The following is a 24,588-nucleotide window of genomic DNA, read 5'->3' as shown; positions in this document are numbered from 1 at the left end:
TGTACCTGGGTTGCGGGCACCTCCCCAGTAGGAGATGTGCAGGAGGCAGCTGGTCGAAGTTTCTCTCTCATCGATGTTTCTAACTCTCTATCTCTCTCCCTTCCTCTCTGTAAAAAAATCAATAAAATATATTTAAAAAAAAAAAAAAAAAGAAAGAAAACCTATTTGAAGAAATAATGACAGAAAACTTCCCCCACCTGGTGAAAGAAATAGACTTACAGGTCCAGGAAGCGCAAAGAACCCCAAACAAAAGGAATCCAAAAGGACCACACCAAGACACATCATAATTAAAATGCCAAGAGCAAAAGACAAAGAGAGAATCTTAAAAGCAGCAAGAGAAAGAGACTCAATTACCTACAAGGGAATACCCATAAGACTGTCAGCTGATTTCTCAACAGAAACTTTGCAGGCCAGAAGGGAATGGCAAGAAATATTCAAAGTGCTGAATACCAAGAACCTACAACCAAGATTACTTTATCCAGCAAAGCTATCATTCAGAATTGAAGGTCAGATAAAGAGCTTCACAGATAAGGAAAAGCTAAAGGAGTTCATCACCACCAAACCAGTATTATATGAAATGCTGAAAGGTATCCTTTAAGAAGAGGAAGAAGAAAAAGGTAAAGATACAAATTATCAACAACAAACATGCATCTATCAACAAGTGAATCTAAGAATCAAGTGAATAAATAATCTGATGTACAGAATGAACTGGTGATTATAATAGAATCAGGGACATAGAAAGGGAATGGACTGACTATTCTTGGGGGGGAAAGGGGTGTGGGAGATGCGGGAAGAGACTGGACAAAAATTGTGCACCTATGGATGAGGACAGTGGGTGGGGAGTGAGGGCGGAGGGTGGGGTGGGAGCTGGAAGGAGGGGAGTTATGGGGGGAAAAAAAGAGGAACAAATGTAATAATCTGAACAATAAAGATTTAATAAAAAAGAAAAAAAAAAGAACAGAGAAAGCTAAAAAAAAAAAAAAAGAAAGAAAAAAAAATTGTGAAATCAAACTTCTTGTGAGAAAACAAAATCTTTCCGACAAGGTCTGTGCCTAAACCCAAACAAGATAATTTTAAAAACCACATTTTTTTTGTTGGTTCTATTCAATTTACTCATCAGACATTTCTAAGAGCACAAGATTTAACTCAGTCTCTGAGTTTTCATATTATTGTTGAATTTTATGAAAGAAGTCTTTCAGTTTATGTTACTTTTGTAAATAAAGTTTCTCTTTAATGCTATTACTATTTTGATTTCCAATTAATTTCCTGTTCCGGTCCTTAAGGAAAAATGTTGTCATAATAATATCAAGAAGCTTCAGAATGACTTATTTACTGCTAGGAAATTTCTAAATGTCCTCTATTTTTTATTTTTAGATGAACTATTATTGGTTGAATTTTAAAATTACAAAAGATGACTCTATTGTGTTATAGATTTTCCAATTGTGTTGGTAAATTCTGAGTTGCAACACAACCTCCACATGTCATATTCCATAAATCTCCACTAAAGAGTAAGACCTTCCCCCCCCTCCCCCCCATATTCTACCAAGAAAGCAAGTTAAAAGGATTTCACATGTGGAAAAGCCTGCTGAACTCATTTTCCTTCTCAGGAGCACAGAGGAGAAGTGGAAGGAGAGGAAAAAGGAAAGAACTCCCCTTTTAAAGTGAATTCCAGCTCACCTATAAGCCAAGCCAAATAGACAGGATAGGGATTAAGACTATGGGCTCTGGAGGAAAAAGAAAAAAAGACGTTGGTGAAATTGGTTCTTTATAGTAGTTGTGGCAAATACATCATAGTGATGTAAGATGCTAACAATAGGGGAGTCTGGGTGAGATGCATTTGGAGACTCTCTGTAATATCTTTCTAACTTTTTTTGTAAACCTAAAACTATTTTAAGTGAAAAGTTTATTTAAAAAAAAAAAAAAAGACCTGGGTGTGATTTCTGGCTCTGCCCATGTGTTAGCTGTGTTAGCTTTGAGCAAATTATTTAACCCCTCTAAGCCTCAGTTTCATTCATCTAAAAAGTGTCATATGGAGCCTACTTCAAAGACTGTTGTGAGGATTTAATGAGCTAATGAGCTACTTGGCACAATGCTCTGCGTGCAGTTAAGTGTCTGTAAATTAGTTTTAACATTAGTGTGTGGCCACCAGAGCACAGGCGTTGTAGTATTGAAGGGAAGGTACGTCCAGTTCAATTCACCATGTCCCGTTTTCTTCCTGATTTCCCACTACCTGTTGATGAACAGCACAATGATCTTCACAATCATTCCAGCTCTAATCCTCTTTTGGTGCTTCTTTTGCGCTTGACCTTGTATTCAGTCAGGCAGCAGGTCCTGTTCAGCCCAGTGCTGAGATATTCTCCTTCTTTTCTACCATTTCTACCCTGGCTCTGGCCTTGTTCCTGCCTAACTGTACCAGGACACTGTCTTCCTGGCTTCCCTGCCTGCTTCCTCTGATCAGCATGGAAAGCCCCCCTACAGCATGGTCTCACTTGAAAGGAGAAATAGACACTTTAACAATTATTGCTGGAAATTACAATATCACATTTTTTATAATTAACAGAATAGGCACAAATAAGCAAGGCTATCACAGACTTGAGCACTACTATCAACCAATGACTTGATCTTTTTTTTTTTTTAATCCTCACCCAAGGATATTTTTCCATTGATTTTTAGAGAGAGTGGAAGAGAAAGGGAAAGACAGAGAGAAACATCGATGTGAGAGAACCACATCGATTGGTTGCCTCCTGCACAGGCCCAGGCCAGGGCCTGGGGCAGGGAGGAGTTTGCAACCAAGGTACATGCCCTTGACCAGAATCAAACCTGGGGCCCTTCAGTCTGCAGGTGGATGCTCTATCCACTGAGCCAAACCAGCTAGGGCCTAACTGACAGTTTTTAATACTCCATCAAACAGGAGAATACTGTACACATTTTTTTCAGGTGTAACCATTCTCCAGCATAAACTATACACCAGGCCATAAAACAAGTCTCAAGAAATTTAAAGGAATTTAAATCATTCAAAGTATATTCTCCAATGACAAAAAACTAAAAATAAACAACAACAAGAAATTTGGAAAATCCTTAATACTTAGAAATGAAGTTACATATTTCTATATAACCTATGGGTCAAAAAAAATCACAAGGGAAATTAGAAAATATTTTGAACTACCTGGTAAATAAAAAAAAAGCACAACATCTCAACATTTACAAGAGATGACTTAAATAGTACTTAGAGGTTTAAATAGTACTTAGAGGTTTCTACTATAGGTATAGTAGAAAAGGTTTCACATCAATAATCTAAGCTTCCACTTTAAGAACAGACAAATAAGAGTGAATTAAACCTAAAGCAAGTATTAGAAAGAAAATAAAGATCGGAGGGGAGAAAAATCAATTTAATAGGAAACAGAAAAATAGGGGGGAGGGGGTCAAAGAAACCAAAATTTCACATAGTGACCTATCCAGTATTTAAATAATAATACCAATTCTATACACATTCTTCCAGAAAACAGAGGCAGGGAACCACTTTCCAACCAACCCATTCTATGAGACCAGTATCACCTTTTTATCACAGCAAGACAAAGTTATCCCAAGAAAGCTAGAGACTGACATCCTTTGTGAGCATACACATGAAAGTCCCTAACACAATATTAGCAAACAGAACCCAGCAGCACCTAAAAAAGATTAAAGACCATGATGAAGTTAAATTTATGTGACCGTATTGTCCGTGGAGCTCCCGCTTCCATTCTGTTCTGACATCATCCTTCAGATGCAAATCACTGTGCTGGTTTGGCTGTGCAATCCCTTCGTTTGCACAGTTGTCTGTGTATACCTTCCTTGGTGGTTGTGTGTAAGGTGTTTGAAATAAGGTAACTTAATCCTATTGAATAGAATGAAATATGGATATAAAAAAATTAGGTTGAAATTATGATATCAAAAGAGATTAGAGACACCCTAAGAGGAGCAGAAAGCATGATCTCCAATGTCGACCTTGATGCTGAGGATGTCAATATCTGACAAGGTTTTAAAACAAACAAAAGATGAAAAGGTAGGTGAGCAATGAGCTAGAGTCTGAGTTCAGTTACACCCAGAGCTTCAACAGATCAATCACCAACCAGACCCATAAATTCAGCTGGTTTAGGAGTTTTCCTAGAGTCAAAAATTCCAGCCAAACTATTAGACAAGGGGCACTGATCCTCGGGAACAGAAGTGAGACTTTGAAGAGATGCCATGTTCCTTTCCCTAACTGCATGTCAACTCAAGCACTGAAATCCGGGCTAGTTTTCAGGCTTCTCTCTCTACATCCGGTCACCAGATGAGGTGACATAGCTTTCCAAGCTCCAGAAGGTTTTGTTCCAGGTTCTTGCTTTTAGAGATGATTCACAGCAGGAGGAGGATGCATTTGCCACCCATCCCACCAACACCCATGTTAGCCTGGTTCTGGGTGGAAACTATATTGAATCAAACCACATATACTGTCCATACATGGTTTGAGAGAAGCACCTGCATACACCAACACTTTCATACGCACCTCTTAGAATCTGTAAAAGATTCCTCTAAAAACAACAGTATTCAGCTGGTCATTCATTTCTACATGGTTTAAAGTTATGACCTTTGGCACACAGCATTAATAACTTAGCCAATTTCTATCATATAAATGAACATAAAAATCTAACAGCTAAAAATTATTTGCTACGTGATAGGGCCTATCGTTTCCATTTTTTAAAAAGTGGTATTTTAACTAAAAGAAAGACTATGAAACCATAAAGGAGACAAAGAAAGTCTTTCTCTGGATGTCCTAGAAGAGATGACATAATGCAAATGCCAACTAAAAAATGTATACTATTATTCTAAACAATACAACCAGGACACCGCTACATATTTTGTGGCAATCCTTACAAAACCTCTTTTCTACAGATTGAAAGCAAGAATAAAAATTTTGAGAAGATACTTCCAGGAAAGATATGTGTAGGTGAGTATATAGCCTCATTAAATATTGCCAATTTAAAAAATTAAATTTGGCTGATCATATACACAAATCATCAAAGTTTACATTTTTTTCTGGATGAATTTCAAACATAATGTCAGTATAACATTTCAATATCATGAGTTACAAAATAATTCGTGACAACTCTATAGACCATATGCAAGTTTATTTAAATAATTTAACAGTGCACAGAGAGCTAATTTGTAAGTATAAAAAAATAGATGGTTTAGCAACCAAATATAAACACCACACGGAAACAGATTACACAGACACTATCAGGCCTTTGGGAGATTAAGGCGACATGAATATCTCAAGTAGTTTTATGGGAATACTTTACTCATAGAATAGATGTTACTAAAACATCTCAAAACATTTTTCAGTATGAAGTCTTCCCTTCCAGTTTTCTTGCCAATATATTCTTCTTAAATACTGTACAACGATTAGTCAAGATTGACAAAGGGGCTGTCGAAGCCGCTGTCCTGCTGGCTGGACAGAGGGGCCATCGGCCTTCTCGAAGGTTGCCGATGCGCTGAAGACGGCTCTGCACTGCTCAGCTGTTTGAAATCTGCCGCCAATATATCCGCCTTAGGATGAGCTGGGTGTCCAGGGGTCATGCTGGTCTTCCCCGGCTGGGCATACATGGCTTCTTCGGACAGGTCTGGAGTGCGACCAGTCCGGCACTGCATCGGTGGAGAATTCTTATGATTTTTCTCTTTCTCTGAAAGGCAACCGGCTGCTAAAAACTGTTTGAAATGACCAGCCCCAGCGAGCACCTCCAGAGTGTCTCGGAGAAAGGATGCCTCGGGGCTGCTGCAGGGCAAGGTGGCGCTGCTGGAATGCCAGCCCAGCGAGGCGCCGGGGTCCCCGCTGTCCTTGACCGGAGCTTCCTCGACACCCAGACCCTCACTTTTGTCCGATTCCCTTTCAGTGGGTGGAACACACTTGTAGACTGTGAAGCCGAGTCTTTCATTAGGACTCCGACAAGTTATGTGTGCGGATCCCGACTCGGAAAGAGCGGGGCCGTTTCTCGGCGAGGACTTGCTTCCGAAGGGTCCGAGGAAGGGGTATTCGGCTGCCGGCAGACACGAGCCCGAGCTGGCGTCACTGAGGAGGTCTTTCTTCCTGTGCAAACCATAGCCCCCTTCGCCTTCCCAAGGGACAAACTCGGGAGAGGCAGCTCCTGGCGACGCGTGCAGATGTTTGTGACTGCAGTCCCCACCCTGAAAGTCTGCACGCGACCCTTTGGGACTCACGTGCTTTGGGTCCCCAAGCTCCGCCGCCTCCAGCCGCCTCCGAAGGTCGCAAGCAGACCGCCTCTTGGGAACCTGGTCGCACGTACTTTTGGGGAGAGTTTTCATACTGTTTGATTTGCTTTCAGTGTGACCCGGTAGAGTCCGGTCCACGTCATTACTTTTTGATTTTTCAACACCAATTATCTCTGAAGTCAGGGTCAGTACTACAATATACAAGGAACACAAAATTAGGGGAGCGTAAAACTAGCAGAAAGTTAACGTTGAAAGAGGACAAAAACTACATTTTTATGTATTCCCAAAGAAGGCATATTTATTTGAATCACTCTCAGAAATACATCAATGTCAACATGTTAAAATCCTCTTTTACATATATCCATTAGAACAAGGTAGGTAATTTTGTTATTGAAATCTGATACAGTATTATTGCTATCCATCGGGTCTATTATTTTCTGCAACAGATGTTATAGCATTTTAAGAGCCAACTGCGACGTTTCCAGTCCTGTTCTGATATGGAGTTTCTGATGAAGAAAGTTGACTGGAAGAACCCCACTGCCCACACACACAGCACAAACTAATCGGAGTTTCTCATTTAATCAGCTAAGGCAGTGGTCGGCAAACTCATTAGTCAACAGAGCCAAATATCAACAGTACAACGATTGAAATTTCTTTTGAGAGTCAAATTTTTTAAACGTAAACTATATAGGCAGGTATTGTTATTAACTTAATTAGGGTACTCCTAAGGCTTAGGAAGAGCCACACTCAAGGGGCCAAAGAGCCGCATGTGGCTCGTGAGCCGCAGTTTGCCGACCACGGAGCTAAGGCATCAAATCTGACCAGAGGCACAGTAGCCACACGGCACAGAATCAGAGGCAACTGCCTCAGAAGAGTACAGCTTGTCCCCACAGTCCCTGAAAAGGGCTTCGACTGGGAACATTATTTGCACCCTACTGCTCCAAATCCAGAAAAACCTTTTTCTTATTATATGCGACTGCCCTTTTCTACCCAAGGTTCACATTACCATTCCAAAATTTACACAAATAATCACATTTACCAATATCAGACTCAGTTTCCTGAACAATTTCTGCCTGGAGCTTCCCAGAGTCCAAATCCCACCCCGCCCCCACCCATGTGGAATTTACCAATGCTTTCATGTATTTTCACCAGCTGTTGCTTTACATATTCTAAAGCTTTTTTTTTTTTTTTTTTTTTTTGGTAGAAAAAGAAATCATTTACATAGCTTCTTGGGAGGCAATTCCTTTATCATGAACTTTGGTCCCTTTTAATGCTAAAACTCTGTAATTTTCCTAATATTGCATTTAACTCTATAATTTTTCTATTATCAGCACTGCCTTTACTAGGTATGTCACCCTCCATCCTTTTATTTTGAATTTTAAATGTTCTTCCTGTGGAAGTAACATATGTCTGGATTTTTAAAAAACCGTTTGCAAGTTGTGGTCTCTTAATAAGTGAGTTTAAGCTATTCACATTTGATGTGAATGTTGATATTTCAACCAATCATTGTTTCCTACTTACCCATGCTTTCTAGTTGTATTTTTCCTCTTTCTTGATTTTGTTAGATTAAAAACATCATCTTCCAAGTTTTTCCCCTACCAATTTGAAGGTTACATACTCTATTTCTATTTCCCTATTGGTTATCCTTAAATTTCAATACACATACTTAAACCTATATTTTTCTAGCAATGGCTAGAATTACCAGTATCTATATCCTCTCCTTGAAAATAATAAAAATCTTAGCATATTGTTAATTTCCACTACAATATTCTCTTACATTTTTCTGAGCATACTATACTTTTCTAACATTCTCAGGTCCTGCTGTTTGTTCTACGAGTTCTATTTCCTTAGGTATAAGTTCTGTTTATTTGTTTTGTTTTGTTTTATTTTGAGTTTGGTGCCTTTTTTCATGGTACTGGCTTTCTATAAACATGTGATGATTCTTGGTTGAATGCTTACCTTTCAAATGTCCTAAATGAGCTGTTTTGCTGTTGGTTTAAAGGAGTTGGGAATGGAATGGGAAGAAATGAGCTGCAGGGTAGAAAGACCTAAAACCTGGTACTCTGGCCCTGGCCAGGTGGCTCAGTTGGTTGAAGCATTGTTCCATACACCAAAAGGTTGCGGATTTGATTCCCAGTCAGGGCACATACCTAGGTCATGGGTTTGATCCCCAATAGGAGTGCATTTGGGAGGCAACTGATCGATGTTTCTCTCTCACATCAACGTTTCTCTCTTTCTCTATCAAATCAATAAACATATCCGCAGGTGAGGATAAAAAACATTAAATTAAAAAATACAAAAGCTGGTCCTCTGAGCATGTGGGCTCCCACTCCGCGCCAACTTGATGTGGCTGGCCACCCAGAGCACTGCCCTGCTTCTAGGCCCTTCTTCCTGTTGCTCTGACCTAGCCCAATATTGGGGTTGGGGAAGGGCGAGGAGGAGAAATGAAGAGGGTGACCCCATTTGGATCCTGCTGTTCTAGAACCCCAACTAGTTTTCCTGGTGGGATGGCCCAGGCTTACTTCTCCTGCAACATCACCACCTTCTTCTGTGGGACAGTTCTGACATTGCTCCTGCTGTGGCTATCATCTCTGGCAGTTCTGAACTGAGGCTCCCCTCCTCAATCTTCGACTGTCTTCTTTCTTTCAGGATTTCTCATGGCTTCTGGCCCACCAACCACACTTTTCTAAGCCCAGTTGTAATTTCTTCGTTTATAGTTGTTGTTTACCATCTTTTCTACCATTTCTAGGGTTGGAAGCAGCAAAAGGAAGCTGATGGGTTTGCTGAGTCTGCCTACTTGAGCTGGAAACAACATTGTTTTGCACATTTCCAGTTTAAGTAAAAAACACACAGAAGTTAATAAATTACTTCTCACTCCTTACATTTCCTGTGGGTTTTTTTTTTTTTCATTTGAAAAATATTAAGTATCAAAAAGAGAGAGAGAGAAAACCCCTCAAGTGACTCATGTTGACATACCTGACGCTGTAGTTTTGCTCTGGGATCTGTTTGCAATAGGTGTTTCCAGCAGCTTTGCCATTGTAGCAAGTTTGCTAGCAGCATTCATAATCTTTTTCTCAGCTCTGTGGGAATTCCAGAACATTAAATTAATATAGTTTAAGGGGAAAAATGAGTTTCCTTCACCCCAGAACTTGTGTTTTCCTATTAGCTCTGCCAACATTAGGGCAGCACAGCCTTTGAGCCTCTCTTAACCCCAAGGGCTGATCACGCAGAAACAGTTAATAGCATGATTAAGCAAAATGCTTAAAAAACAACATGCGTCATGGTACTCTAAGGACATGATGCTTGTTTAAGCTTACCCCTCCTGTTTCCCATTATCCTGCAAGATCTGTTGGAGGCAGGTCAAATAGTACGTGCGCATCTTACGGATGGTTTCTTGACGTTCTCGCAACACCTCTGCCTTGACCATTTCTGCAGCTCTCTCCTTACTCTCCCGAATGTACCGCAGCATGTCACCTGCGGGGGGGGGGGGGGGGGGGGCGGGCAGAGAAATCCCCACAGAGGCACGTTTGTTACCAGTTCTTTAAAAACAAGAGACGCAGACTTCAGACCAATTTTCTAAGAGATGAACTGATTACAGGTATAATTTAAACACTGCACTTTTCCACAGTCATTAAAAGGGAATATTTCTGATCACTATTTTGGTAGACTCAAAGGCAAAGGAATCTAAAAGTTTTCCCAGAATGATGACTGCCACATATGGTAAGGACACACAGCACATTCCCCAGGGAGATTTTGTCCTCTTCTAAAACACTGAGATAAGAAAAAGACCATAAACACAGGGTGGAGCAAAAGTAGGCTTACAGTTGTTCATATGGAAAATACAATAATTCAGAAATAATGACACAAGGATAAACTGTAAACCTACTTTTGCCCCACCCTGTATGCATTTTACTTGTCTATTAGGTCTGATTAAAAGAGAAAAAGAGAAAGGGGAGCCAGAAAGGAGGAGATAGCAGACACAGAAGGAGGCAAAAGGAGCTGAAGAGACACAGAGTCTTCTGTTTCCTTGTGCTCTGAAAATCCATATTTCTTCATGTATTCAATCCTTTCAGCACCGGTGAGCATCCAACTACATGGAATCTCACCATCCACGAGAGAGAGGTACACAGTGCTACTGCAGGGAAAGGAATGGGACTCACGTTGCCTTCTGAATTCACATTTAAAATAGTCCACAAGCTTTCGAAACCTCTTTTTATCGGTAACTCGACATGCTTTGATTGGGAGTACCTTTAGCTAAGGTTGACTTTTGTTACCAAGCCCAGGCCCTCATCCTCCATCTAGAATATCAACACCCCTGTTACATTAAAGATTCCAATTTACAGAGGACAGTAAGCTTGTCCTGAAAAATCACATGTTCTCTGCAAAAATACTTATAGACTACTTTTCACTATCTGAAGTGGAAAAAATGAAAACAAAGTACATGTCAACACAAAATTTTCAACCAACTTCTAAAATGTAAACACACACACACACACACACACACACGTTATATTAGGGTAGAAAAATACTTAAAATTTCACTTCCCAATTAATATGATTGGTAACAAAAATTGCCTTGTTTGTAGTAATAGAGCCTCTATCAATATAAGCGGCAACTGAGAAGCAAATCCTCTTAAACTGATACTAAATGGGCTTTGCAAACATCTACACATGATTCTCATGACCTACCAATTATATTCGGAACTTGAGACCTGCTCCACTCCTTTTGTTAAAAATGAATGCAGTATTAGGATGTAAGTATACATTTCTTCTATATAAGTGTTGGTTATTGTTCTGGGACACACACATTCTATGCAATAATTATTGTAATTAAAAACCAGGAGGTATCCGTGCTACTAGGAAAACATAACTGAAGAAACGCTCTGCACGGTGTGCTGCACCACCTAGGACTGTAAAGGATTTGGCAAACAAATACATCTACAACTTAGTGCATTGTCAAAATAATGAGAAACAAGAGAACGACTCCTAACTAGATCCATTTTCCCTGGTCCTTAAAAGTTGATGGTAGTAAAAAATAATTTAACACTCAGGTGACAGTTTCGTTGCTACCAGTTAAGTTATAAGATTATAACATTTTTAGTTTAATATCAGTGTCCAAAAAAGAAACAGAATAATCAACAATATAAAACGACTCTATCCTCTATGTCACTTCCAAAAGAAATTACTTGGGCAAAATGATCCATTACTGTTTAATTAAGAAAGGTATTGCCCTAACCGGTTTGGCTCAGTGGATAGAGCGTCAGCCTGCGGACTCAAGGGTCCCAGATTCGATTTTGGTCAAGGGCATGTACCTTGGTTGCAGGCACATCCCCAGTGGGGAGTGTGCAGGAGGCAGCTGATCAATGTTTCTCTCTCATCAATGTTTCTAACTCTCTATCCCTCTCCCTTCCTCTCTGTAAAAAATCAATAAAATATATTTTTTTTAAAAAAAGAAAGGTATCAATGTTCTCTTATGCAAGCTGGTAAGAGTCTAGGACAAAGTAGCTTGAAAAATTCCCCAAAATTACTTTTGTCAGTAACAAAAAGGCCCAAACCACTTGAAAATCATGGGACTCTCTCTAGGGACTTACGCTTGATTTTTTTCACTGCTTTAATGTACTGCTCACGAAGCTCTTCCAAGGCCCCCTGATTGCACGGCAGGCAAGCATGTTCAATGGCCCCTTCTGACAATGACCTAAACACAAACAGCACAGGATGTAAGTGAAAAACTTCTATCTATAAATTCCAATAAGATAAACTGAAATGTGCTTAAAAGTTCACATAGGAGAATCTTTATAATATAGAGATTTAAAATAGGAGAAAAATAAAAACAATTGAAATGTTATGGTTACTTAAGTAAAGTTGTGGTAAAATCCACATGATGAAAATCAATGCAGCATATTATAGAGTATATAATGAGGTGGGAAATGTTAATAAAGATTACAAAATAGCTTTTACAATGTTCTCAATTTTTAGAACATGTGCACATGGTATGTGTATATGAAAGAGCCCAAATGATATAAAACAATAGGTTAAATGAGGGTATCCTAGGGATAGGATTTTGGAAGATTTTCCTCTTTTTTATACTTTGTGCCACACAGTTATGCACCACTTAATGATCAGGGTATGTTCTGGAAAATGTGTCATTAGGCAATTTTATCATTGTGCAAGCATCACAGAGTGCCCTTCCACAAACCTAGATGGCATAGCCTACTATACACCTAACTCAGGGGTGGACAAACTTTTTGACTCGAGGGCCACAATGGGTTCTTAAACTGGACCGGAGGGCCGGAACAAAAGCATGGATGGAGTGTTTGTGTGAACTAATATAAATTCAAAGTAAACATCATTACATAACAGGGTACGGTCTTTTTTTTTTTTTAGTTTTATTCATTTCAAACGGGCCGGATCCGGCCCGCGGGCCGTAGTTTGCCCACAGCTGACCTAGCCTATATGGTGTAGCCTATTGCTCCTAGGCTACAAGCCTGTACACCTGTCACTGTACGAAACAGCATGAGATTAAATCAAGCACAAGAAATAATGATGCAACCAAGAAACATAATAAACGTAAACCAGTAACATAGTTATTACCATTACCAAGTATTATGCACTGTACATAATTGTATGTATTATATGTTTGTATGACTCAGCAGGTTTGTTTACACCAGCATATCCACAAACATGTGAATAAAGTGTTGCATTTCAACAGCTATGAGGTCACTAGGAAGAGGAATTTTTCAGCTCCATTATAATCTAACTAGAGGCCTGGTGCACAAAATTCGTGCCGGGGGGGGGGGGGGTTCCCTCAGCCCAGCCTGCAACCTGGGACCCCTCAGGGGATGTCTGACTGCCGGTTTAGGCCCGATCCCCAGCAGTCAGACATCCCTCTCACAATCTGGTACTGCTGGCTCCTAACTGCTCACCCGCCTGCCTACCTGATTGCCCCTAACTGCCCCCCTGGCAGCCTGATCACCCCTAATTGCCTCTGCCTGCTGGCCTGATCGCCCCTAACTGCTCCCCTGCTGGCCTGGTCACCCCAACTGCCCCCCCCCACCTGCCTGGTCACCCCTAACTACCCCCTCCACTACCAGCCTGGTTGCTCCTTACTGCCCCCCACCCCCGCCAGCTTGGTTGCCCCACACAGCCTGCTGTTCAGTCATTTGGTCATCCCTCATTAAGCCCCCTGCCGGCCTTGTCGCCCCACACAGCCTGCTGTTCTGTTTGGTCGTTACTGTTACTGTGAGGAAATCTCGGACAATTTGCATATTCCTCTATTAGTATAGACTAGAGGCCTGGTGCACAAAAATTTGTGCACTCGGGGGGATCCCTCAGCCCGGTCTGTGCCCTCTCCCAGTCCAGGACCCCTAGGGAGATGTCCACCTGCTCGCTTAGGCCCGCTCCCCGGTGGGATTGGGCCTAAGCTGGCAGTCAGACATCCCTCTGGCAGCCCGGGAGCCCTCAGGGGATGTCCACATGCCAGCAGGGAGCAGGCCTAAGCTGCAGTCGGACATCCTTAGCACTGCTGAGGAGGCAGGAGAGGCTCGCACCACCATCGCTGTGCTGGCAGCCGTCAGCCTGGCTTGTGGCTGAGCAGAGCTCCCTCTATGGGAGCGCACTGACCACTAGGGGGCATCTCCTGCATTGAGCATCTGCCCCTTGGTGGTCAGTGTGTGTCATAGTGACCAGTCATTCCCAGTTGTTCTGCTGTTAGGGTCAATTTGCATATTACCCTTTTATTATATAGCAGTGGTTCTCAACCTTCTGGCCCTTTAAATACAGTTCCTCATGCTATGACCCAACCATAAAATTATTTTCGTTGCTACTTCATAACTATAATGTTGCTACTGTTATGAATCATAATGTAAATATCTGATATGCAGGATGGTCTTAGGTGACCCCTGTGAAAGGGTCGTTCAACCGCCAAAGGGGTCGAGACCCACAGGTTGACAACCACTGTTATATAGGATAGAGGCCTGGTGCATGGGTGGGGGCCGGCTGGTTTGCCCTGAAGGGTGTCCCGGATCACGGTGGGGGTCCCACTAGGGTGCCTGGTCAGCCTGGGTGAGGAGCTGATGGCTGTTTTCAGGCTGGTCAAGCCCCCCAGTGGGGACCCTCACCCCATGGGGGTGTGGCCAGCCTGGGTGAGGGGCTGAGAGCTGTTTTCAGGCTGGCCACACCCCCTTAAGGGTGGGGGCCCTACTAGGATGCCTGGCCAGTCTGGGTGAGGGGCTGATGGCTGTTTGCAGGCTAGCCACAGCCCCTTCAGGGTTTGGGGGCCCTACTGGGGTGCCTGGCCAGCCTGGGTGAGGGGCTTATGGCCGTGTTCAGGCTGGCCACGGCCGTGGGCTGGAAGCAGGTATCTGGGATTTGTTTAACTTCTATAATTGAAACTTTGTAGCCTTGGTCCCGCTCGAAGCCTGGGTTGCCCCTGGCAACCAATGTTCCCAGCCCCTCCTTGAGCAGAGGCTACAGCAGCTGGAAGCAGGTATCTGGGATTTATTTATCTTCTATAATTGAAATTTTGTAGCCTTGAGCGGAGCTCAGGGCTGGCCAGGGCAGGAGGGAAGCTTGGCTTCCTCCATTGCCAGGGGCAACCTAAGCCTCCTGCTCACTCCAGCTCCGTGGCCACCGCCATCTTTGTGACGGACTGGCGGAGTGATGGAGTGATGGTTAATTTGCACATTACTCTTTTATTAGATAGGATGGGACTACTGTCATATATGAAGTCCATCATTAAGCAAAATGTTGTTACATGGCATAGGACTATATAACAATGACAATAATTGATTTTCCTGGTATATTATCGACACATTTGATATAATTTAAAGATACTTAGAAATAAGCAATTTCTTTAAAATAGTAAAAGTATACCTTGGTGGTAAGTTACAAAGTGTTCTCAGTTCTTCCAATTTACTCTTCATGTCATTGTTTTCTTCTATTAATTCTTCAACAACTTTACTATTCTCTTCTAAAAAAGAAGTTTAAAGAATATTGATCAATTAATCTCTTTTTTTCTCAGCCTCCTGTTCCCTTATGTTCACAACCCAAATGTTTATGGAGGAAACTACAGGATTTCCAGTTGCTCCCTGTGCCATTCATTCCCTGATGAGCCCTAACCTGACCACTCCTGTTCTGTTTTCTTAGCACTTAAAATCTGTGCTGCTTGTTCATCTTGCTTCGGGTTACACACTGCTCTGCAAGGGTTTCCAATTGTTTCAGAGGCATCTCTTTTGTTTTCCAGCTAGACTGAAGCTCTGCAGAAACTATTAGGTTTTCTAATTCCCAGTTCCCATGGATCCTGGTGTACAGTCTATGGTCATATCAATGATCACTGAACAACCACCTCAAAACAACATTTTTAAAAAATCAAGCTTAAGAAGCTGCTGTTTTCAGAATGAAGGTCAGATTTTTTAATTCCTTGAACTTTAAAAAAGATGAGGAGTCTGATGGAGTCCATGAATTTCAGTCAGTGACACGGGTTTAAATACTAACTCTACTTCTTACCAGTTGGATGAGCTTAGGCAAATTTCTTAAACTATCTGAACCTGAGTTTTTTCATTGGAAAAATGGGGATAGTATTACCTACTTTGAAGATTATAACAGAGATAAAACAATAAATGCACAGCACTTTACATGGGCCTGGCAATACCACTGTTCAGGAAGTACAAACTTGGCACCTCATGTCTCCTACTCTTAACCCTCTCATTACACCCCATATATTGAGGAATGATTCACTCTATTCCCCCTAGTGATTGATGTTAACTTGTATATTTTTAAACCGTTCATTATTACTCTATCACTTTCCAATAAATGCTACCAAGACAGTGGAAAGAGAATTTAAGAAACAAAAAGGAAGCAACTACAATAGCAAAAACATTATCAACAGATTTACATTAAGACAAACACTAAAATGAAACTATTGAATGACTTAAATTCTGACCCTGACCCCTTTTTTCAGCCATTGTTTTGAGCTAATCACCAACTTCCTTGGATTATTTCTAAGTACACAAATTACAGAAGAGATCTACTTCAAAAAGCACTGGGTAGCCCTAGCTGGTTTGGCTGAGTGGATAGAGTGTCCACCTGTGGACTGAAGGGTCCTGAGTTCCATTCCAGTCAAGGGCACATACCCAGGTTGCAGGCTCAATCTCTAGTAAGGGGGTGTGCAGGAAGCAGCCAATCAATGACTCTCTCTCATCATTGATGTTTCTCTCTCTCCCTCTCCCTTCCTCTGTGAAATCAATAAAAATATATATATTTTTAAAAAGCACTATGTAGAATAATGATTTTATGATCACAATGAATGGTGCTAAATATTATTTATAAATAATAATCACACCCAACTGCCCCTGTCATTTTACTCTATAAAACAGATATTGCTGGTTTTCACCTAATTTTATAGTAGCTACATTGTATCTACATCTACAGTTGAACAATTAAACTAAATAAGTAAGCAATCACTATATAGGAGTTATAACTGTTAAAGTTTTTTTCTCAAAATTCTTAAAATGCTTTTTGCCTTAGAGTAATTATTATCTACTAGAGGCCCAGTGCACGAATTCGTGCATAGGTAGGATCTCTCAGCCTGACCAGCCCAGCAGGGTGGGCTAGGGGTAGGGACCAAGGGAGGTTCACCAGCCGGCCCCACCCCCGTTCGGGGACCATCAGGGCCAGGCCAGTTGGGGGAGGGACCCCAGGAGGTTGGTTGGCCTGGGGAGGGACCGCGGGAGGCTGGCTGAGGGGGGAGGGACCACAGGAGATTGGCTGGCCAGGGGGAGGGACTATGGTTGGTTGGCTGTGGGAGCGCACTGACCACCAGGGGGCTCCTGCATTGAGCGTTTGCCCCCTGGTGGTCAGTGCACATCATAGCGACCAGTCATTTGGTCATTTAGTCGTAACGGTCGCTTGGGCTTTTATATATATAGATCTTTAACAGACTTAGCAAGCAGTAGGAGGATGCAGATGGCTTCTCTTAGGCAATGGTGTTCACCGAGTGTGCCGATGCCAGACACTGTGCTAAGTGCTGGTCCAGGACTTGGTCCTTGTCACCATGAAGTCTCTACTCCTTTGGAGAATATAAACGTCCAATAACTCCAAGGATGATGACTGTTATAAAAATCACAGGTGGTGGGGGGACGTCTATCAGAAGAACCTAATCAAGTCTGGTGGCTGGGATTACCTCCCTGAGGAAGGCACGCACTGAGAGAGAGATGGGGAGGAGCTAGCCAGGCAATATGGTCAGGATGGTAGGACAGATGTTCTGGTAAAAGGAGGGAATGCAAAGAGGTCCCGAGGAAAGAGACAATGAAATCCATGCTACGGCTCTATGAATGGGTACGTGGGCTGGGGAAAGAGGAAGCCGGAGGGGCTAGCAGATGCTGGGTCATGAAGGGCTTTTTAGACTCTTCAATTAAGTATTTGTATGTCTCACTGAGGACCACATCCAGCCCCTCCTGGGCTTTAAGAGTGTGGTGACCCAATTTACTTTGTAAAAGGTCGCTCTAGCCCAGTGACGGCGCACCTATGACACGCGGGCCAGAGGTGGCACGCGAACTCATTTTTTTGGTTGATTTTTCTCTGTTAAATGGCATTTAAATATATAAGATAAATATCAAAAATGTAAGTCTTTGTTTTACTATGGTTGCAAAGGTCAAAAAATTTCTACATGTGACACGGCACCAGAGTTAAGTTAGGGTTTTTCAAGATGCTGACACGCCGAGCTCAAAAGGTTCGCCATCACTGCTCTAGCTACCTGAAGGAGAACAGATGAGAGGGGCAAGAGTGGAAGCAGAAAGACTCAGGAAGTGACTGAGGTTGCCCAGGCAAGCAAGAGGTGAATGTAGAAAAAACAAAGTAAATCTATCCACCTGGTCTTTTATGGATGATGCAATTATTTGGAGTCCATGGATTCAGGCTTTCATTCATTCAGACATTTACTATTGTCTGGTATGTAGTGGGCACCATGACAACAAGGGTGAATAAGACAAAACATTCCTTATCCTCAGGGTACTTACAGGAGTAAAAGAAAATTCCTGACCAGTTCAAGAATCTTAACTATTTCAAATGTAAAGAATATACAGAGCACAGAATATAAGTGAAGAGTGAAAGGTAAGAGGGTGCACCCTCATAAGCTCAATAGCTTCCTTTCTTATAAGGGCAATGGAAAATGGCAGAAATGCCCGTTTAAATAATTTCCCTGAAAACACTGTGAAAAATGAACTGGAAGGCAACCAGGTCAGACCCAGGCACCTTTGTTCATGCCTTTGCCCTCTGCCTAGAATGCTGTTCTCTTTGGCAAAGACCTTCACCTTTCACGGCTTAGTCAAGCCTCCCTTAACTCTAAACAGGAGGAAGAGTTCATTAACATCTTTTCTTCCAAGTTTACACGAACATACTGCCAGTAGCACTCAATGCTGCAATTATTGATTAACTTGTTTTCAATTCTCCTCACTTGATAAGAAGCTTCTTGAAGGAAAAGAACAGTCTTGCATATCTCCATCTAAACTGGAATTCTGCCTGATGCATTTACTGCGATATCGCCAGTGCCTACAATACTGCCTGACACATAATGGGCACTCTATGTCTCTTCAATCAAAAAAGGAAGAAAGGAATGTGACCTTTTCATCAGAGCTCCAATTTTCCTCTTTTGAGTTCAGTAATAATTTGGTTAGTAAAAATAAGGTCCAAATTAGTTTACATTAACTCCCAAAGAGAATCAGTGCCTGTTAAGTAAAAATTCACATTTGAACATTTCAACAAGGATCAAAGAGATTTCTACTGGTAGCAATGCCACCTTAAATGCTAACCTCCGATTTTTTCCACTACGGCTTTGTGCTTCCTTTCTAAATGCTGAAGATGCCTACAGCATTTCTCCAGTTTTCTTTTCAGATCTTGACATTCCTGCTTTGCCTTTTCAAGTTCTTGGAAGCTGTGTCCACAGCATGAACCTTTAATCTCAGGGATCTTTTTCTTATCTGCAAAAATTAAATGATAGCAAACCTTTATATCGATTTAGACTAAGAACTACAAGGAAGAGAAGGAGGGAGGGTACGAGGGCAGGAGGGAGAGAGGGATGGAAGGAGGGAAAAAGGAGACCAAATGATATAACTAAAGGCTACAGTATAACTGGAAAAAGTATGATGCTTAAGAGAAAGACTTGGGTTTAAATCCTGTTTCCACTCTTTACTGGGTGTGTGACTCGGAGAATATTACTTAACCTCTCTGAGACTTAGTATTTTAATGTGCAAAACTGAATAAAACCATCTATTTTAAATTGCTATGAAAAATAATGCTGACTTTAGTATTGAATACCATTCCCCACTAAAAAAAGGACCTCAAGTCTTCAAGAAATGACTGACTCTAGTACCGGGAAAGGGTATATACAAGATGAGGCTAGAGTATTTTGCTATACCAGAAAATAAGAAATTACTCAAATATATAGCATGTCCCAAGGACACGGGAGCCAGTTTGAAGAGGCTCCACTAGCTAAATCTGGGACAATTTGAACATTTAGTATAGTAATGAATTATAAAACATATTTTAGTCTGGCTGGTGTGGTTCAGCGGTTGAGCATCGACCCAGGAACCAAGAAGGCACCAGGCTCATGCCCGGGTGTGGGTCCATCCCTAGTAGGGAGCGTGCAGGAGGCAGCTGATCGATGATGGTCCTCTCTCATCAATATTTCTCTCTCTCTCCCTTCCTCTCTCTCTAAAAAGTCAATAAAACGTATATTTAAAATATGTTTTTTTTAAAAATATGAATTCATGGTTCATACCAATAATCCTACCAAAAATGGGATAGATGGATAGATGGATGGATGGATGGATGGATAGATGAATATGTAGGCAAGTTGGTAAGTAAATAAGCAGATGGATGGGTGGACAAACAGATAAATAAATAACTATGCAAACTGGAGGGGAGCAGTCTTTAACAGTATTGGTAATGTTCTATTTCTTTCTTTTTTTTTTTTTTAAATATATTTTATTGATTTTTCACAGAGAGGAAGGGAGAGAGATAGAGAGAGTTAGAAACATCGATGAGAGAGAAACATCGATCAGCTGCCTCTTGCACATCCCCCACCGGGGATGTGCCCGCAACCCAGGTACATGCCCTTGACCGGAATCGAACCCGGGACCCCTCAGTCTGCAGGCCGACGCTCTATCCACTGAGCCAAACCGGTTTCGGCAATGTTCTATTTCTTAAGTCTTAAAGTGGGTTCCTGGTCGTCAGCCCTCGTAACTTATGCGATCATTACATGTATTTTTTGTATGTGTCAAGTATTTAATAATTAATGTTTAAATTACTTTTAAAAATAATGAGATATTAGAAGACTATAACCAAATAGTCAACAGTGGCACTCTGGGAGTAAGATTGTAAAGGACTTTATCTCTTACTATATGTTTTGGATTATTTAATCCTTTCTAATGAATTTGTTAATGTGTTGTTTTTAGGGGAAAAGACTGAAGAAAAATAAATTTGTTTATAGTCTGATTTGACTTAGTCCAATTTCTTTCATATTGACAGTATTTCCCAAAGCCAAACTACTCATTTCACACACACAAATATGATTCTCAGGCCATTCCAAATATGATAACAGACATAAAATGACACTGAAAAGTAAGAAGCAAGATATAAATTAAGGTGGTATTACCAACCACCTAATGAGCAATTAGATATTCTCAACCACCTAGAACCTAGAAGTAAGGGAAAAAGATCTATGAACAATGAGAAAAATACTGTTGACTGATTTCTCAGGCAAGGCAGGGGTTCTCTAAGGATCCTGGTAATACTGCCTACTGAATTAGAAACATGTGAAAACTAAGGTTATTGGTTTAGTACATATGATTTGCTCTGGCAATTCTTAGTTCTTTTCAGGTTACAAAGAGAGAGTGTGCATGTGTTGGTATGTGGGGGGAAGAAGCAGGCTGCAAGGGGCCAATCCCCTATTAGGGATGAAAACTACTAAAAGACATGCCAAGCCTAGCTCAAAAGCTCAGTGAATAGAAGCCCTATAGTCCTCTGTGACCTCTGAAAACTTCAAGGGGCTGCAGTACAGCACACCAACTCTTCTTCATAATGACAATTCTAAGTCTTAAGGAAAAGTTAAACTGTCAATTCATCAAATACTCAAGGACCGCAAATTCTGTGTCATTCACTCTGCCATGTGTTAGGGAGGAAGAGATAAAAACACTGCCCCTGCCCACAAGAAACTCACAAATAAATCAGAAAATACCTAATACACTTCAGGAACATTTCCATTAAAAAAATGGTTGAGCCCTAGCTGGTTTGGCTCAGTGGATAGAGTGTTGGCCTGTGGACTGAAGGGTCCCGGGGTCGATTCCAGTCAAGGGCAACATGCCTGGGTTGCGGGCTCGATCCCCAATGGGGGGCCTGCAGAAGGGAGCCAATCAGTGATTCTCTCTCATCACTGATGTCTCTACCTCTCCCTCTCTCTTCCTCTCTGAAATCAATAAAAATATATTTTAAAAAAAATAAAAAAATGGTTGAAATAAACCAGTAATGAAAAAGTGTCTGCTATTTGTCAATTTTCTTATGTGAAGCCCTTGATTTCTCAATAAAGCCAGGGAACAAAAATATGACTGTGCCATTAAAATTCTCATTATTCTCCTTCTAAACAGAATCACTTCCGAATGGAGGGAAGGCCATGAAAAATAGACGTAAGAGGGCCTAGGGCAACTTTGTCTTCTAAATGCAAAATGAAATCTAGGGGGAGGACACACATCAAGTAGGAGTAACATTACACCTTTTTTCACTCAAAAACTATATACATCTTTGCTCTCCTTTTATTTTCAAAGCAACCCTCTGGAACTGTGGTTATGGATGTTACAAAGATCAGCAGGAATCAAACCCCATTACCAGCTTCTGCTTCTGTTTGTTTTGAGGCCGAGGTCTGAGCATGGTGTCCCGACGTGGGTGTAGGAAGGATGACCAGGGTTCCAGGGTCTCCTCGGCCGGTGACACCCATGTTTCTCTGAAACAAATTAGCTTTATAGTTATTGCCTATTAAAGTCTTCACACAATTCTCTATTTAACATGCTAATATTAAACACACACACACACACACGCAAACACAAAAAACCATCACCCTGAAACAAATCTTGCCTAAACTATCACCAATATTTTTCTATGGTGTTAATGTGAATACTGTCATTACTACGAACTAGTCTCTCTAATTTTCCAAATTAGAACATTATCTGGCAGAGGACTGGCAGCCAACTATGAGACAGGAAATACATATGAATTTGAAGTATTTTAATAGTTTCTGTGATCAAACCATTGGACTAGGTGAAATCAAAATTGCTCTTGAAAATCCAGAACATTTTCACTGCAGCAGGAATCAAATTCATTAGAAATTGCAATACCAATCTTTTGCCTTCCATGAATTGAAAGTAAAATAACAGTAAAAAAATTTTTTTTAACTTAGATAAGTATGCTATATGTTTCTAAATATTTTAACATATGCTACCATTTTGAAAGGAAGGCCAGTTGAATTCCAATGTTAAAAAGAGAAACTGAGGCCGAAACTGGTTTGGCTCAGTGGATAGAGCATCGGCCTGCGGACTCAAGGGTCCCTGGTTTGATTCCGGTCAGGGGCATGTACCTGGGTTGTGGGCACATCCCCAGTAGGAGATGTGCAGGAGGCAGCTGATCGATGTTTCTCTCTCATCGATGTTTCTAACTCTCTATCTCTCTCCCTTCCTCTCTGTAAAAAATCAATAAAATATATTTAAAAAAAAAAAAAAGAGAAACTGAGGCTCACCTAAATGAAGCACCTTGCACAAGACCATTTCTTCACTAACACGTATTGAACACTTTCTGCATTCTAGTCCTGTTACAGGCAATCCAGCCACTATCCTAATTTGTGGTGAGACATTCTTTTCAAGTAGTATTTTCAGATTTTGGACAACTACTAAATCCCAAAGAATGATCTTGAGAGGGCTGTCTTGTTTAATTACTTAAAACACATTATATATGCTTGATTCTAGAAGCCTTTATTTTGATTATGAGAAACTCATTTAACTGTCAGGAAACCTACCTACAATGCCTACCACAAGCAGAGATTAGCAAGTAAAGAGAAGAGGCAAAATCTGAGCATTCAAGAGGACACAGATGGGGTTGAGCCAAAAGGAGTAACAAAGGTGGAGCCCCCAAACAGTCAATGTTTCCAGTTTCTACTCAAAACTGGAGAAAAGCTAAGATAACACAAAAAAATTAGCAAGCACTTTTTGGTCTTAGCTTTGACTTGACTGTGGTGGTAAGAAAAGACAGAATGCGCATCCTGTAGTCTGTTTGAAATTTCTATTCCAATTGATATTTCTCTTTTATTTTATCAACTATGAAATGTTGTGTTAATATATTTTGATAAGGCATTCATTTCCTTGGACACTTGATTTTTAATTCATTTCATCCTTTCCATCTTATTTATTTATTTTAAATATTCTTATTGATTTCAGAGAGGAAGGGAGATGGAGGAGAGATAGAAACATCAATAAGAATCACTGATCGGCTGCCTTCTGCATGCCCCTTACTGGGGATCAAGCCTGCAACCTGGGCATTTGCCCCTGATTGGAATCGAACCTGGGACCCTTCAGTCTGCAGGCCGATGCTCTATCCACTGATCCCAACCAGCAAGGGCCATCCTTTCCATTTAAAAAAAACCCTTTGATCATCTAAATTACTTTAACGAGACTTATTTTATATGTACCTGTAGATCAGTGTTCCTGTTTTAATTTTCATGAACAGCTCTAAAAACTATAAATTTAATAAATCATCAATCACAGCTCTTCACATTTATGGCACCTATATTGCAAATTTATAATCACTGCTTTACCTCAAAGTTCTGAAATGAGTTAGCTTTAAAAGAGCAAAATTCAAGTATTACTCTGTGACAAATGCCAGATTAGGCATTTCAAAGCCACCCTTTTTCAGGAATGGAATCTGATCCCACCCAACTAAAGCCGCAAAAGTCTAAGTTCTTAGCCAAATTACGTGATTCTGTCTCCAGAGACATGTAAGCCACATTGAGTCATACAAATGATCTTACACTGCTTGCACAATTATAAGTCCTATAAAAAGACCCCGGGTTTGATTACATATTAATGGTAGAAGAAAGGTGTTACACTTTCTTGATTTTTTATAGCAGAAATTGCCTTTTCAGGAAAGTAAACTTGAAAGCATACATAATATGTAATATTATGTATAAGCATAATATTATGTAAAAGCATAATATATAATATTATGTATAAGCATACATAATATGTAATACATCACTTATCATTAAAACCTCCTATGGATAATTCTTCTTATTTTAATTATCTATTTT

At 40.8% G+C, this 24,588-nt stretch overlaps 1 protein-coding gene across 1 annotated transcript in view; it reads right to left on the bottom strand.

The window, feature by feature from the left end:
- Nucleotides 1-5,173: 5,173 nt before the first annotated feature.
- The window catches only part of CEP152 (centrosomal protein 152), a 93,983-nt gene continuing 74,568 nt past the window's right edge, over nucleotides 5,174-24,588 (bottom strand). The window contains exons 21-27 of the mRNA XM_070404693.1: nucleotides 22,122-22,236; nucleotides 19,052-19,219; nucleotides 15,117-15,213; nucleotides 11,837-11,940; nucleotides 9,564-9,720; nucleotides 9,223-9,326; nucleotides 5,174-6,437 (exon numbers count right to left, since the gene is read on the bottom strand). Coding sequence (XP_070260794.1) covers nucleotides 5,422-6,437; nucleotides 9,223-9,326; nucleotides 9,564-9,720; nucleotides 11,837-11,940; nucleotides 15,117-15,213; nucleotides 19,052-19,219; nucleotides 22,122-22,236 — 1,761 coding nt within the window. The 3' untranslated portion in view covers nucleotides 5,174-5,421. The remainder of the gene's footprint in view (nucleotides 6,438-9,222; nucleotides 9,327-9,563; nucleotides 9,721-11,836; nucleotides 11,941-15,116; nucleotides 15,214-19,051; nucleotides 19,220-22,121; nucleotides 22,237-24,588) is intronic.

The sequence above is a fragment of the Myotis yumanensis genome, unplaced genomic scaffold, assembly GCF_028538775.1.
Source record: "Myotis yumanensis isolate MYYU_CA2020_CCGP unplaced genomic scaffold, mMyoYum1.0.hap1 SCAF_1, whole genome shotgun sequence".
NCBI lineage: Eukaryota > Metazoa > Chordata > Mammalia > Chiroptera > Vespertilionidae > Myotis > Myotis yumanensis.
This window is presented reverse-complemented; position numbering and strand designations above follow the sequence as displayed.